Source organism: Triturus cristatus, chromosome 5_2 (assembly GCF_964204655.1).
Source record: "Triturus cristatus chromosome 5_2, aTriCri1.1, whole genome shotgun sequence".
Lineage (NCBI taxonomy): Eukaryota > Metazoa > Chordata > Amphibia > Caudata > Salamandridae > Triturus > Triturus cristatus.
The window spans coordinates 215,699,064-215,716,487 of record NC_140588.1 but is presented as its reverse complement, the minus strand read 5'-3'; the positions used below and the strand labels follow the sequence as shown (position 1 = coordinate 215,716,487).

General features: G+C 45.6%; 1 protein-coding gene across 2 annotated transcripts in view; it reads right to left on the bottom strand.

Annotated features, from left to right (window-relative positions):
* The window catches only part of MBP (myelin basic protein), an 800,810-nt gene that overhangs the window by 18,297 nt on the left and 765,089 nt on the right, over positions 1 to 17,424 (bottom strand). For both annotated transcript variants that reach the window (XM_085606994.1, XM_085606995.1), the window contains exon 5: positions 508 to 630. In XM_085606994.1, coding sequence (XP_085463120.1) covers positions 508 to 630 — 123 coding nt within the window. The remainder of the gene's footprint in view (positions 1 to 507; positions 631 to 17,424) is intronic.

Genomic DNA, 17,424 nt, shown 5'->3' with positions numbered 1-17,424 from the left:
TGGACCACCACAAGTCTGCCGCCACTGTTGGGATTGAGGATCCCAGTGGACCGGCAGTCTTTCACCGGCAGGAATATGCAGCCGATGCAGCAGCCGGCACTGCTGAGCATATTCTGAATTGCTACTGGCATGAAAGCTGATGTCATCAACGATGTCATATCATTTGTCATCAGTAATGTTATCAATGATGTCATAGAACAGGTCATGAGTGTTGTGAGGTATGAAGTCATAAGAAGTGTACGACAAGGGCATGAGTTATAGTTTCTTGGATTAACTGTAAATGGTGAATTTCAGTGTTTTTCGAGCTTAATATGTTAGGAAGGACAGAAGGTCGGGCTATCTTCTCAATTTAGGGTTGTAAGGATTTCTGGTTGTTTTAGCAGAGTACTGATATCATCCCAAAGAAGGTCAATTACATGTAATTTCAATTGCATGGCCAAACTTTGTTAGGCATAGTATCCTGTAAACCACAGTCATAATCAGGTGTGGCACACACACAGAACTTACAATGTTTTTGAAGAAGTGGACAACAGCGTTATCCTCGCCATATCTGCCATGACCATGACCATGACGCGAGCCCTTCTGGGGTGAGTAGGACACATGGCTGGCCCGTGATGCATGATGATATTCCTGTAACAAAGGATGAGCATCAGAGTATTAGAACAGGATACAGAGGGAGTTCCAGTGGAGAGAGTGAAGGCCGACCAGACAGAAAAAACAAACAGCGTGAAGGAGAAGTATAGGTCTTATGCATTGCGTTTCAACTAATTTAAAGACTTACCCTGACATAGATACATTAAGTGGGGGCTAATAAGAGGAATTATTTGCTCAGCAAGCTATTACATTTAACCAGCTGAATCCTCTATGTCTCCATATGTTCCACAGCTGCTTCCGTAGAACTTCCCTTTTCCCCATCTGCCCCAGTAAATGAGTTAAATTTGTTTTCCAAATGTCATTCCAAAATCCTACCCATATGAATGTTAATTAATCAGATATTTTTCTAAGACACACCTCTCCCATCATTATCACCTTACCTGACATTGCAATGAACTGACATTTTTACATTGAATTCATATGTTAACCTAAACCCATTTACGAAAACTCAGATTTACTGGGTAAAGATTGGCTAAAATGCACCTCTTGAGTTTTTTGGTTGAGAAAAAGCATCTCTTTCTCCCACATTTGCATTCCTTTCATTGGCTTCTCGTTTAGCCCCATATTTAATTTATTGTGTTTTATCCTAGTCCATAAGACACTCATTTAGAGTTTAAGGAACAGGGTACTCTTACAACGAAGTGATGTTCCGCTCACTCTATTTAGAGTTGGGCAGGTCGTCATGTTTCTGCTGGCTGGCCACAGCCTGAGGTAACCTTACACCGACGGTCCAAAATACTTTTTGATGTTGGTGTAAATACCTTCGTTGATCCACCCTATTTATAGTGGATAGTCTGAGGTACTTTTTTCTGTTTGGGACCACTAGGAAATGCCTTGTGATACCAAACCGAAAATTAAAAAAGTTACCCTCACCTCTTTGGAGAACCTCAGGGTACTTTTCTTTTGTTTAACAAAATCAAACTCCCGCTTTGAGAGCTCGCATTTGTAAAACAAAAAAGTTTGCTGAGTGGCTGCATGAAATATGGCTGCCACTCAGCGAACGTAATGCCGTCACAAGCTTCTCTGAAGGCATACATCTCTGCCAAGCAGTCTAAAAATGGCGGAGAGCAGTCGGCAAAGACAGAAGATGTTATTGCTTCTGCGCCAATGGTACGAGGCAAGGGGGTGGAGATACCAGCACCTGCTGCTTTAGTGGACTACCACCCACTGTACTTAGAGGTCTTTGCCACCACAACGGTTCCTACAAAAGCATTAAACTTTTGCTGAGCAGCTCCCATGTTTCAAGAGGCCACTCAGCAAACATTTTTTGTTTTAAAAAAACAAAAACTCCCAAAGTGGGCGGGTACTCCATTGCATTTGTGGTGGAGTACCCTGTCTGTCAAACACTGAGACCCAGATTTACTAGATTAGCACAGTTCTATGACGGAACCACGTCTCCCAAAACCACTCATGCCTTAGCAATGCCATCTTAACTTTGAATGCGACTTTACCACGTATGCCTTTACACCGAATTTCATTGTAAAGGCATGACAGGTAAAGGTATATGCATGGTAAAGATCTCAAAGCAGCCCCCCCACCCTAAGCCCTGGCCCCATCCCTGTGATCTACCAGCCCCAGCCCTTAAAACGACTCCTATCCCCCATCTTGAGCCCTAAAACCCAGCCCGAAAAACTACCCGATCCTCCCCACCCTAAGCCATAAAACTCGGCCCCAGCCTTAAAACCTTCCCTGACCTCAGACCCCCCTGAACCCTAAAACCGGTCCCCAACCCTTAAAACTACCCCAACCCCAACCTACCCCACACACCCCTGGCCCCAGTCTGACTTACCAAGCCATGTAGTCCTTCCTCTCCCGATCCTTCGTGTTCCTCCTCACACCCATCCGCTCTGCATCTAGAGCGCTGACTGCTTTAACCACACATATGCCTGGTTAAGGCTTATGCGTGGTTAAGGCAAGCATTGTTCTCCTTCATTAGAAACAGCATGCATGGCTAACCCCTCATTGTAAAGGCCGTTTCACAATTATAATGCAGCCCAGAGCTGCAGCCGCAAATGCTATGCTGCAAGAGAAGGAGAGAGCAGGATAGCGCCATATTTACTGAATTATGGCACTCTCCTGCCCTCTACTTAGCGCCGGTGAAGAAATATGCTGCAGTGCGCCAAGCACACATCTTTGCACCATAGTGGAAGGGTGTCTGCGTGAGTCTAGCTTAGGTTTCGTACTGGAAGAATACTCTTCCAGTACAAAATACTAGGCCTAGACTAACTTTAAAATGTTTCTGACCTTGTGTGTGTGCTGAACAGCGCAGCACACATGCAAAGTCGGAAAAGGAAGGAGAAATAAAAGCATTTCTCCGTGATAGCACCTGGTTGAAGGGGATGCTATTTGTTTATGCAAAACCCTGTATACGTTTTTTTGTAAATAGGGTTTTGCGTCAGAAACCTTGGGTGGTTGCATAGGAAAGCCTATGCACCACCCATGGAATGCCCCTTTGGTGCTAAGTAATGCAAAGCAGCGCCATTTGCTGCTTTGCGCCACTTTCAAGTGAAACTACAGTGTAAATCACGTTTTGCACTGGAAAGTAAATTAGTTAAAAAATATTTTGCTTCACTTTTGTGACGCAAACACGGAGTTAAATCTTCGTAAATATACCCCTAAATGAGGCCCTACGTTTTTAACTAAATGACTGGCCTGGCAAGTACGTTAGCTTTCCCATTACCCTTGCATTTTTAGGACAAGTGGGATTTCAAGCTTGCTATAAACTTGAAACACTGGAACAGCAATATCATGCCTGTGGTTAACGACACCTTTATAAACCCAGAGGGAGCTATAGGAATGTTTGTTGTATCCTGAAGTCCGGGGTACACCGTAATGATTTGGTCCTCAATTCTTTACAGGTTGTTACAGCCAGAAAGAAGCTGGTCCGGTGCTTCCTTGAGGCAGTGGTAGGCTGTTTATTTATGGCGTCAACACCAGGGCCAGACTGGGAACCCAAAGCAGCCCTGGCAATTTTGTCAGACCAGCTGGGGGGGGGAGGGTGCACATGTGCACTGCTGCTTTTGTTACTGGGGGTGATGTTGCAGCACTGATGCAAAACATGCCCCCAGTACCAGAACAGCCCCCACCACTAAAAAAACGCCCCCACCCTTCCAGCCTCCTGGGGATACGCCCGATGCCCATTACGAACAGTCCAGCCCTGGTCAACACAAAAGGCCTCAAAAAACCTCAGATCAAAATTTCCTCACAAGATGATTTTTCCAGGCGCTCTAAATTTCTTTGTTACAACAAACAAATGATGGACGGAATGCTGACAATGCAGACATTCTCCCCCAGTCAAGAGATCTGGGTTAAATCCATCGTTCTTTTGCCCACTATACCACCCCAGTTTAGACATGGCCATATGCAAATCAGTCTTGACCCTGTGCCTCATGGGAACAGTCCAGCCCGAACTGCCAAGCCATGTATTCCCTGGACCGGAATCAAGCATCCTAGGACCGGTTTCTGGCTATCAGCCGTCATCAGCCAGGATAGCTTGACTCCAGTGGCGTAGTGAGCACGGGTCCCACGTCTGGGAATACCCATCCCACTTAGGGCGAAAAGCATTACAACAAACAAATGATGGACGGAATGCTGACAATGCAGACATTCTCCCCCAGTCAAGAGATCTGGGTTAAATCCATCGTTCTTTTGCGTGGTACAAGCGGAACATGGCTCATAAATATGCCACTATGTATCCAGAGGCCAGACAAGCTTGGGGGGGGGGGGGGGGCGCCCTGGACGGCACAAGTTTTGGGGATGGCGGCCACCCCTCCTTATCTGCCGTCCTGTGAATCGTCAGCACCCCCTCAAACTCCCGCTCTCACCTGCAGTCGTCGCAGGAATCGCCAGCACCTCCCAGCCCCTCCCCTGTCCATACATACTGCCGCAGGCGTCAAACGCAGGGACCGTTGTGGGCGGCAAACCCAGGCACCATCAGGGCGGCACATGGGCTGGCTACGCCACTGCTCCTGTCTGTGTTTAGAGACAGGTTAGAGAAACACTTCGTAAATCGACTCCTCTATGGCTCATCCTTCTTGACCTCTTTGCCCCTTTTCTGTTTGTATTGCCTAGCCTTGCCTTACTGAACTTGTTATCTCCTCTTCCAAACTTTGACTCTGTTGTAGGTTAGTTAACCAATGTACGCGCGATGTACATACACAAATGTGCCTCCTGCCCCTAATTATTTATCCGATACTGTATTTACGCAAAATGTGATCAATTTCATGATTCTAATGTTTATTACTTTTCCCTGCATTTACTTAACTTCAGGTCGCCTTTCTTCTTGTAAACCGCTGACTTCTGCGTAGAATATGTTTGCAATGTATAAATACCGGAAAATAAATAATAAAATATGCGACTGGCTCCGCCATCACCTGAAACTTTCGGCTTGAACTGCCTGGCTCGGATGAGGGCACACGTGACCCGAGACTTTAGAGCGTCTAAATATGGACGGCAGAGAGCGGGGATCGCGCGATAGCCAAATCATTTTACGTAAAGTCTGGTCCGTCATTTAGAACCGTGGAACTTTCTTTATTCGCCTGCTGCGCCTTGAAGCCACATCCATTGCATGCAGTGCTGAGTTGATATTCAGCTGCCTAATATCTGCGCTGGAATTTGTTTCAAAAACCAATCCTTCTCGTAGTCATGCAGGAGTAGGCTTTTGGCAGTTTTCTCTTTTTACATTGCTCTTTATTACAGTTTTATATTTGAAATACAGTTCCATCTTGACAAATGTCTTGCACTGCGGTCTCTTTCATGCACGCTTAATTCCCGCCACTCATTTACTCTCTTTCGTCCATCAAGTGATGACTTGCTGACAGTGTGCATACAGCCAGTGGCGGCTGGCACCAAACGGAGGTGGCGAGGAAGAGAGGAATGAAAAAAAAATTGCACTTACCTGGGTACTGCCACGGCTGCTCCTCCGTCCTTCTTATGACAAAGCACACAGGCTCCCAGACTCCCCTAGCCAATCACAATGTTGCTTTCATCAGCATGACAGCAGCGTCGTGATTGGTCTGAGCACCGTAGTTTGGCGCTCAGACAGAGACTGGGAGCCTCTTGCATGTTCTCCACCGTAGTACAGTTGGGGGGAGAACATGCTAAGTGCGCATGACGGTTTGTCCCGCCCAAGATGGCCGGCCAAACCATCATGCGCACTTAGAGAGTGCCCACCACTCCTCCCCCTGTTTTGGACTGCCAAGCCCTGCCCTGCTCCGCACGGAAGCCTGTGCAGAAAAATAAACAGAGAATAACATTGTGTTATTATCACTCTATTTTTCCTTTTTGAACTGCTCTGAGAGCAGTGGGGCGATGCTCCTACGCCTTAGCGGAGAAGCCGCCGCTGTATAAAACCACAGTCTCACACCTTCTTTTGAAGCCTTCAGTAAGGAGAGGAGTCCTTTCTCTGCTGAGCCACAGAAACGAGACCTTGTGAAGAGTTCATTTTCACTGAATTGGAATCAATAGCATTTTGCCACTATGGCGTCATGTTGATGGAGCTATGAAGCGGTAAAACGGCACATATATAGGACCTATATCAATCATTAAACACATGGGGGCAGATTTATGACCCTTTCACACAAAGCAGCGCAGCATCCAAAGTTTCTGTGTTGCGTGACAGGGACAGAAGAGGTCAGCACCATATCAACAGAGACATGGCACTCCCCCCACCCTCCCTTAGCGGCAACACACAGTTAGGCAGCCGCGTGCTACGCACACACCTTTGAACCACAGTACAAGGGTGTCTGCATGAGTCTAGCTTAGGTTTTGTACTAGAAGAGTACTCTGCTAGTACAAAATAGTATGCCTAGACAAACTGTAAAACATTTCCCACTTTGTATGTGTGCTGCTTTGCTCTGGAAAGAAAATCCAACAAAAAACTTTGTGGCATATTTCTCAAGGGAATGAGCTGCTATTGCACCCCGTAACGGTGTGCAAAAGCAATGCTACCCTAAGATGCAATTTATCAACACATGCAAGGCGGCCTTGCATGGCCCGAGTGGCTTGATAAATACAGAGTAAAGCAATGGAGCGCAAATCGCTGTGTTGTATTATTCTGCCCCAGAGAGACATTCCATGGGTGGAGTGTGGATGTTCTCACTGCACACCCAAGGATTTTGACATATGCCCAGATTTACCATTACTGGTAGACCTAAGAATGCACCAAAATATGACGACTCCCCAGGGGAGGCATAACCAGGAAAAATATCTTTATTTCTCATTGTTTTTTCCTCTTTCCTCCATAGAAAGAGGAAATTAACCTGGGGGATTGTTTTTGAGTAGGAAGCAGAGGTGACTGATGTTCATGGGCGAAAGGAGCTACCCTCTGGCAAGAGGCAAGAACAGGGAAAATAAACACAGAGCAGCTGAAAAGAAATTACTGCTCTGAGATGGTGTGCTGAATCTCCTGGCTGAACTCTAGTGAACTTTGCAGATGTCTGATTGCACAAGCGCTAGCTGGGCGAAGTTTTGTTTGACCTGAAGGCACAAGCTACAGCAGTGACATCACATGAAAGGGAGTGCTGAATTAGAAAGCCATGGATCCTGTTGCTTTTGGGGAGCATGAACAGTGGCCCTGAGAGGAGTTACAAAACTCCATGCACTTCAATGGCTGGAGGAGGGGCAGCCAATGAGGACAAGGAGGGAGTGGGTGGCATAATTTGCTGAATATCACAGAGGGGCAGGCTGTAGGAGGGGTGCATGAGGTTGCTCTGCTGGCAGTAACACCTGTTTAGTACTGCATTTGGTTTCACTTTGGAAAAAACATTATGGAGCTGAGCGCAGAGAGTGCTCATTTATCTCGACCCACGGTAGAGGCCCAAGAGAAAGAAGGAATCGGCAGCAGACAGCATTTGCATTAATGGTCTAAGAGGTAAATGTGCAGTTAAGACACGGCATCAGGGGCATTGTGAACTCCCACCCCCACCCCTCTCTCTGCTCTAGCAGCTACAGCGGGAGTGGGTTCTGGATGGGTCTCTTCTGTCTGCAGCTTAGCAGACAAAGACTCATATGAACTTGGAAGGGTGAGTGAGTGAAAGGATGGATGAATGGATGATGGATAGATTTATGGATAAATGAGTGAAAGGATTGATGTAACAATGAAAGAGTGAAAGGGAGAGAGGGTGAATGATTGAAAGAAAGAGAGGATGGATGGATAGATGGATAGGTGAAATGGTGAATGGATGGAAGAGTGAAGGGATGGATCGAGGAATGATGATGGAAAGGATGGATGCATGGAAGGATGTATGTTAAGAGGTTTGAGTAGAACAATGGGTGGAAGAGTGAAAGGCAGGTTAGAAGGATCTATGGATGAAAGGATGGATAAGTGAAAGGGTAAATTGATGGATGGATGAATAGATGTATAGATGTAAGTGAAAGAATGGATGGCTGAGTGTAAGGATAAATGGAGGGATGGATGGATGGAAAGATGGATGGGACAAAGGGTGGATGGATGGGTGTAAGGATGGATGGCTGAGTGAAAGGATGGATAGATGGATGAGCCAAAGGGAGGATGATGGCTGGATGGAGTGAAAGGATGGATAGATGGAGTGAAAGGGTGGGTGTATAAGCTAAAGGATGGAAGGATGACTTAAAGGATGGAGGAATGTATGGATGAAGGGGGTGGATAAGTGAAAGGATGGATGATTGAGTGGATGGATTGGATTGGATGGGTGTCCCTGGACCAGTGGCAGCTCTCCTTTATGGTTTCCAAAGCTACACTACACTCTCCTTGTTTTGTGGTCCATTTTTATTGTATCAAGAGTGAATAATTATTCACTTTTAGTACAATAAAAATAAAATGCATGCACGCTTTGGGTTCAGCAACAAACTGAGGCAGCTAGTGATATTGAGTGCTGACACAGGTGCGTAAAGGTGCCTGTGCCATTCCAGGACTGTGGGGTGACTGTGTGCGAGTCTGTGAATGAGTAAGTCAGAGTGAGTGAGAATGAGTAACAGTAAGGAACAGTATGTGTGATAATTAATGTGGGTTAGTGAGAGAGAATGACAGTGAGTGTAACAGCAAGTTACTGTGTGTGCGCCACAGTAAGACTGAGTAATTACGAATGAGTAGGACTGGGTGAGACAGAGTGGGTCAGAGTAGAATGAGTGAGACTGCTTGAATTAGTAATATAGAGTGAGTCAAAGCGACACAGTGAACTCAGGGGGTTATTTACAAGAGGCCTGCACCACCTGCGCATCACTTTTTTAGACACTCAGGTTGTGTAGGCCCCTCAATGATATCTATGAGGCTAAGCAAGGCCTCCCTGCGCGGCTTAGTATAGGCTCATAGAGATGGAGTAAAACAAGGCAGCGCAAAGCGCTGCATGCCTTACTCTGTGTCAAGGAGGTGTTCCATGGGCGTTGCAGTGGGTGTTCTCATGCAACACCCATGGATTTTGAAACTGCCCTAGATTTACAAAGTCACATAAATTGGGTCAGCGCCAAAACCTTACGCCTCCCCAGAGCAGGTGTAACAAAAAGAAATGTTGTCTCGTTCTGCAGGACAAATAGAATGAGGACAACGCCTCCATGTATTGTTTTTGTGCAGGAAGGTGTCCCTACCTGCACAAAAACATTCCTGTTGACAACACCGAACAAGTGTGCCTGTGTTGGCGCTAGGCATCAAATTGTGAGCTGGCACTGGCTGAAAGGATAAGAATGCACTGTATCCCATAGATATGGTGCATTACTGCCCTTTCAATTTAGCATAGGGCAGCGCAGCAAAACGTCTTGTGCCCCTGCCCTGCACCAAGTCCTTGTAAATGAGGTCCTTAGTGCAAGGAAGTGTGAAAGAAGCTCATTGGAATTCGAACCAAGGTCACCAGCCACCACTGGCAGGAAGGTGCCCCTTCCAGCGCAAAAACAATCCTTCTTCCAATGCAGGCATCCTTGTACCATGGTGCAAGGGTGTCTATGTTAGAGCTAGGCAGCACATTGTGCGCCAGTGCTGGGAAAAGGCACAAATGCACCGTATTGTGATAAATAGGGTGTATTCTGGCCCTTTCCCTGTAATGCAGCACCGCAAGTGACCTACTGCACTGTGCTGAGTTACTATTTGTTATAAAAGGCCCTTTTTCTGTAGGTTTGGGTCACTTATGTGATGCAAGCCCAGTGCAAAAGGTTTGTAAATCTGGCCCATGATATGAAATACTCAAGGGCTAATTCAGAGAAGCATTCATGAGTACAGGAGGCAGCTCTATAGGAGTATTCTTTCACATACTCTTTGATGCCTCGGGGAATTGGCATGACTCGACATTAGTAAAAGTGCAAGGAGAGCAAAGTCCTTTCTATTTTGATTTATGGTATATGAATATTCCCTGAATAGTCCACTTATTCCCCCATTTTAGATTTTTTGGGGGCAATTCACAAAAGCATGTGAGTGTACATAAAAAAGTACTACAGGAGTACTACTTTACCTTCTCCAAAATGCCTTTGTAAATAGACCTCTCTGTGGGTTCAAGCTGAAGATAGATCCAGTCCTAAGGAAATGGGGGCCTAATTACAATGGCGGTCGGTCGGCCTGACAACCGACTGCCATCGCAGCGGGAATCAGACCGGCCGACAAGGAGTTGGCAGTCCCACTTGCCATATAATAATAAGACCTCTGTGTAGGCGGTCGTACATTGCCTTTTTCTACTGCGGCTTGTGCTGCAGCCCTTTTTCTGGGCCGCAATGGAAAAAGGAAGTTTGTGCACATCCATGCACCGTGGGTCAGGCACCATGTAGTGCCTGGCACACGGTGCACTGTGCATGGATGTGTGGGGGGCACCACATGTGCCCCCCAGCCCACTTAGCAGTGCCCTTCAGGGGCCCTGCTTGGGCCCCCCAAATTCCATTTCCGTCTGCCTTTTCATGGCAATGGGACCGCCATGAAAAGGCATTCGGAAAAGGACATTGTGATACTGTCGGTGGTGCCTGAGTAGAAACCCCCACCATTCAGGCTCACGATTCTGACAGCCGCCCTGACAGGATTAGTAGATCCTGTCGGAGGCGGTGGTCTATCCCCTGAGACTCAAGGGTCTGACACCTGCATCGTAATGTGGCGGTCAGCCCAAATGGCTGTCTGTCAGTGAGACCGCCACCGGCAGCCTGTCTGTGGCGGTTCCATCGGCATCGTAATGATGCCCTAAATTCTCAATCATTGCTTGGGGCAGCATTACAGCCAGCATTTTGGGCTCATCTCCCCCTCACTTCCCCTGTTCATTACGGGTTATAATGTCTATTTCTACATGCAATACTATAATCCCTTTCATAATATGAAATTATTAATTGGTTTATTGCGAAACCTGCATGCTTCATTACAATGCATGGCTTCTTATAAAAGGTTTTCGTCGTGATTTTTTTTTGTAATGACTAAGTGGTATTTTTGCCACAGATTCTTAGTGCTCTCGCGTTTGTTCTAATACCGTTGCTTGCAAGTAGTTGATTAGAAATCAACTCTTGCTCGAGAGACGAATACGCAATTTTCATTTGCATTCATTTTTCTTTTAATAAAGGCCCTTGTGTGCTGAATAATGTATGATCTAAAGATATTTTAGGAAATTTACATTGTTCAAGCACACTACAAATGAATTCATCATTAGGCAGTGAAGTTGCTCAGTGGCATCACAAGAGAAACTAACTTAAGTCTGAGACAGACTTTCAGAATTGTCCTAGAAAACAGAAGTGTAAGGCTGGAATTGATGCTCATGAAAGCAGGTTCTTAAGACCAGGAGATTAGAGACATATTTTATGTTTAAAACTGGGATCCTCTATCTGGTTCTAAAGCATAGTGTTAAAGACCAATACTTGATTTTGCAGTGCATGGGGTTTAAGTCCATACTATGGCCCCAAATAGTGGGATAAGACTGGGGGTTAGACCCACATTTGGTACCAAAGAGCAGGTCTTAAGTGTATGTATTTTGTAAGAGGCTTTGAAGATTTGCACTTTGTTTCAAAGCATGTTGATTAGGAGCTATACTTGAGAACATAGTCCAGGACTTTTACTCTATAAGCTGCCTGAGCTGAGTGGAGTTCAAGATCACACTTGGTTCCAAAGAGTAAGAGTTTGGACCCTTGCCTGATTCCACTGAACAGAGTCTAAACTATCCAACTGGTTCCAAGTAGTGGGCATTTGGGCACAAAGATGATTATGAAAAGTGAGGGCCATTGCCAATACCTCGATCCAGAGAGTGGGGCTTAGATCACAACTGGTTCCATATAGTGGTTCTCAGATTCACACTCAGCTTCAAAGAGTGCGATTTGTGACCTAGAGTGTAGACGCTCAGACACACAATTTGTTACAAACAGAGAAGGGTTGAACTCAAACTTGGATCCATTGAATAGAGGCATAGGACCTGATTACGAGTTTTGGGGTCCTGGAGTGGCAGCATGCCACCACTCTGCTCCAGAACCGCTGAAACTCACCACTGCCCACCTGCCAGATTACAAAAGAAATTGTGGTCTGGAGGGCATTCGGGTGGCGTGACGGTCCCGCGGCGGTACTGTTTAAAGGCTCATTGTGACCTTCAAACAGCACCGCTGCTGGACCACGAGTGCATGTTCATGCACGGGAAGGAATGCACCATGTCATGCATTCCTTCCTGTGAAGGAACTGGGGGTGCAAAACTACAGGTGGGCATAACATGTGCCCCCCTGCATGCCCACCCGGGCACAGGGGCAAGAGTCATTGTTGCCTCACCTCCACCCTTTTCATGGTGGTGCAACTGCCATGAAAAGGGAGGTGGAGAGGCAACTCAAAATATGCTCGGCGGGGACGCTGAGCCACCATCAGCATATTTTGGCCTCAGACCACTGCCAGACCGCCGCAGGATCCTTCATCCGTGGTGAAAGCAGCTATTCAGTGGCAGTCTGACTTCCACACTTATAATACTGCGGGCGGTCCTGCAGTGTGGCGGTGGTTGGACTGCCACCACAAGAATGGCAGTCCCATGGACCACTGTAGTTGTAATAAGGCCCTTATATATCTACTTGGTTCCAAGGAGACAGTGTTTGGACTCGTACGTCATAACGAGGTGGGTTCTTCACCCATACTTGGGTCCAAATAATGATGTTTTGGACCTTCTAAATGAAATAACAGGGAGGAATAAATACCCAAATGGATACAAGGAGTGGGGGGGTTCAACAGGTTGTTTATTCACCATCCCATTACCCATGCTTGGTTCCAAGATGTATGGGCTCAGGCCCACACTCGTTCCCAAAAGGTTTAGGCCGGGATTTACTCTTGAGTCCAAAAAATGAGGACTTGGGCCCACGCTTGAGTCCAAAGACGGCCCTGGTTTGAATGAAAGGTATGAATCACTGAATCTGCTTGTAGTTGCAATCAAGCATATTTTTTCTTTTCGACACTGGGCCTGTGAAGGCAATTGCCTACCTCTAGATTACATTAACACAAAACCACCAAAGTGACTTACTGTTAATTTGATTTGACTAACATGAAAACAGTGGTGACCATCTATCATGCACAATGAACAGGAACATATTTCACTTCGAAATTAAAATTTGCACTGTGGGTGAGCAGTTTAAAACGTGGGATTTGAAACCAACCAGCATTGTTGCGCTGTGCGTGAAAAGCAGGGACGGCTCCTCTGCTAAGGCAGAAAAGCTTCACCCCACTGCTCTCAGAGCAGTGAAAAAGGGAAAAATAAAATGATAATAACTCTGTTATTATAATTTTTTTTGTAGCTGCATGTTTCCCACCAGGTGGTATTGCACAGCCTGGTGGGGAACATGCACAGGCTCCCAGTCCACGTCTGAGCGCCAAACCATGGCACTAATACCAATCACAACGCTGCATTGGAGCATTGTAATTGGCTTAGGGGAGCCTGTGTGCTTTTCTGCTTCCGGGACTCACCAGGAAGAGAAGCGGGGAGACGATGGTGGAGAGATGGCGGCGCTGAGGAGGTAAGTGTTTATTTTAATAGTTTTTTTAAATCCCCACTTCCCTTACCCCCGCCTGCCACCAGCGGCAACCAGCACGCATCGGAGGTAGGGTGGCGAGTGCAGAGACATGTGGAGCTGAGGAGGCAGGCAGCAAAAAATAAAATAAAAAACTTACCTTCTCACCTCTTCCTCGCCACATCTCTCCTTTGTAGTCCTCCCTTACTGACCTGAACAATGGGAAGCACACCCAGGCGCCCAGTCAGCCAATCACAATGCTGCCTTAGCACCGTTGTGATTGGTCTGTGCGCCGTGTTTTGGAGCGCAGATGCTGACTGGGAACCTGGGCATGCTCTCCATGCAGGTTGTAATGCAGCCTGCATGGAGAACATGCAAAGTGCACAAGACTGTTTTGGGCGGCCTGAGAGGGAAGGCCAAGCAGTCATTGCATACTTAAAAGGGTGTTACCACTCCTATCCTGCCTCCACCCCCTCACACAAAGCTGCAGCAGGAGGAGAAAATAAAATGATAATAATGCAAGTCATCAACATTTTATTTTCTCTTTATTTCACTTCTAAAAAGCAGTGGGGCGATGCTCCTCTGCCTTAGCGGAGGAGCCACCACTGCCCACCAACCCCATCCCCTGCCAGCCGCAACTGTAGAAAGGCTGTTTGATACACGAACGGAACTATTCTTCCTAATAATGGTTTTGGGACCTTTATATTACATTTCTAAGTAGCCTAAATCAGTGGTTCTGTGGACCCCCACTTAATCAATACTGCGACCTCGGATCCCCACTGAATCATTATTGAAATCCAGGGTCCCCCACTGAGTCATTGGTGGGGCGGGACCCTGGCCTAAGCATTTTTGAGGATGTAAACTGCAAAACAAAACATAGAAAATACAGAAACAAGTATTCATCAACAAACACACAAATGATGAAATATTTTATTTAATTTGCAAAAAAATATGAAAAATATCAAAAATGTAATTTTAATGGGGAGGGTGGAGCTTTCTAAATTCAATTAAGGACACTTATCGTCCATAGAGACGTTTTAAAATGTTCTATTTTGCTTCTTTAGTTCTATATGCTTTATTAATCTCTTAATATAATTTCATTTTTCTAAGCAGTTGCAGAACCCCTGAGTAGGCTTCTTGGATCCCCAGGGATCTCCGGATCATAGGTTAAGAGCTACTGCCCTAAGGGGCATATTTATGTAATTGTACCGCAGCACAGCAAGTCACCTTGTTGTGCTATAGTGTGTTACAGGGAAAGGGCAGGAACACGTTGTATTTATTTCAATATGGTGCATTTCTGTCCTTTCCCCAGTGCTGGTGCACAATAGGCTGCCTAGCGCCAATGCCCGCACCCTTGCATCATGGTGCAAGGGTGCCTATGTTTCATGCAGGATTATTTTTGTGCAGTAAGGGGCACCTATCTGCACAAAAACAAAGCTGAGAGGCATTTTCCTCTTCCTATGTGGGCTGCAGAATGAAGTACACATAGCTCGTTACGCCTCTAATGAGAAGGCATACCTTTTTGGCGCATTCCTAGGACTACCAGTGATGGTAAATCAGGGAATGTATCAAAATCATTGGGAGTTGAGTGGGAACACTCATGCAACGCCCATGGAAAGCCTTCCTAGGGCAGAGTAACGCAACACTACGATTTGTGCTGCGTTGTGTTACTCCTGATTTATCAAGCCAGAAAGGGCCACACAAAGTGGTCTTGCGTGGCTTGATAAATCGCATTTTAGGGTTTTCGCATTCACCATGTTGCATGGTGCAAACGTGATGCAAACCTTTGAAAAATAGGCCCTAAATGTATATTTTGCTCACTCCCACCCCATTCAAGCAATCTCCGAACAATGTTGCACGTTTCAATATTACGAACCCCAGACATCAAGATGTTGTTTGCTGTAACAGGTTATCCTTCCTGTTCAACTACATTTAGAAAGAATATAGAAGCCACACTCCAGGTGTGTTATAAAAGGAGCACCTTCTGCAGAAAAATAAATGGCAAAAAAGGTGATTGCCACCTCCTGAGTGAATGCACCCAAAAATGAACTGAGAGCTATCTAAGGAGCTGTCGTGGGAGACAGACGAATAAAAAAATGTCACTTTACTGTTCTGAGAGACCCTGTTATCGATCCCTGCAAGTGCTGCAGGAGCTGGTATGTCAGACCCAGAGATGATGCATTTCCTTCGAAGATGGCACACTGCATTTGCAGTGTGCAAGGCTCAATATAGATTTTGTTACTCTTTTCCTACTGCGGTCACCTTCCAGCCAACAACAGGCAATAAGATTGTTCAGTGGACAAGAGCATCTATAACACGTAATAGGTCATTACAAAAACGCAATAATTGATACATGCGAGGATTGCTAATAATTTCCTAAATGTGTTTTTCTGTTTGGTAAAGTGGATGCAACCACATATTTATGATAAATGTAAATACATATGTGGCTACGGACCAAATCAAATTATTGTTTTTGTGTTCACCGCAAACATACAGGAACTTGCCTCCCCTAAGCATAGTTTGTGATATTTTGTTTAGACCTACAATCTGTAATGCAAGCTTTCTTACCTACGCACATGGGGGCATATTGATCAAAAAGTAATCTTGCTGTGCTGCGTTACAGGGAAAGGATAGGAATGCAGCGCATTCAAGCCTTTTCCCAGCGCTGGCGCACAATTGACTGCCTAGTGTCTGCATTGTATGCATCAAATAATCCCCTGAGGCATTCACAGATAGAAAGAGGAAGTAACAAGGGGAGATAAAGATATTTCTCTATGTTACACCTCCCCTGGGAAGGTGTAGCATTTTGGTGCATTCACAGGTCTACCAGTAATGGTAATTGTGGGAATGCGTCAGATTCCCTGGGTGTTGCGTGGGAACACCCACACAACTCACAAGGAATGCCTCCCTGTGGCAGAGAAATGCAACACAGTGATTTGCGCTGCGTTGCGTTACTCTGGATTTATCAAACTGCTCAGGGCCACGCAAAGTGGACTTTCGTGGCTTGATAAATTGCCTTTTGGGGTTACAGTTTTGCATGCACCAAATTGCATAATGCAAAAGCGACGCAACCCCTAAATAAATATGGCCCACGAAGTACACCAACTACTTCCCCTTGTACAAGTAAAGATATGTGTTTGAAATTACCATCTTTTGCTTGGTATACCCCCAGATTTTTGCCTTGGCTGTTTTTGATGAGTGTAGAAATCGGGACACTTTATTTCTGCTAATCAGAGATAAAGTGCTTATGCTCCCCCGTTCAACTTGATGACATTGGCATATCCCTAGGTGGCATGTTTAAATTACCTGTAAGCCCCTAGTATATGGATACAAAGTGTTCCCAGGGCATGTAAGTTAAATGCCACTTGTGGACTGCAGCACATCCATTACAGTGGCAAACCTGACTGCAGGCCTACCATTTGTAGCCTGGCTGTTGCAGTTTTAAACTGCAAATATGACCTGTCAAAATAACCCCTTTTGACAGGACAATTCCTTCCTTGTTACTATATATAAGTCACCCCTAAGTAGGTCTTACTAACCTTTAGTCTGGGTGCATGGTATTTAAAAGCAGGATATGTGACAATCACTTAAAGCTATTTTCACTGTAGCAAGGAAGGCTGTATCAGAGGAAAACACTGGGTTACATCATTACATTTGATGATGCTAATTTTGGTTAGGAACCAGCTACAAAAAATAATTAAACACCATTAATAGTTATTAAAAATATTATTCAATGGTGAAGTCTGATTTTTGACAAATATTACAGAAAAAGCTACTTTTTAATGTTACCTTTTCCCTGCCTAAAACGCCTTGAGGCCCATTTGCATTTGTTTTTGCCACTTCTGGAGCCACTACTTAGCATCTGAATAGGTG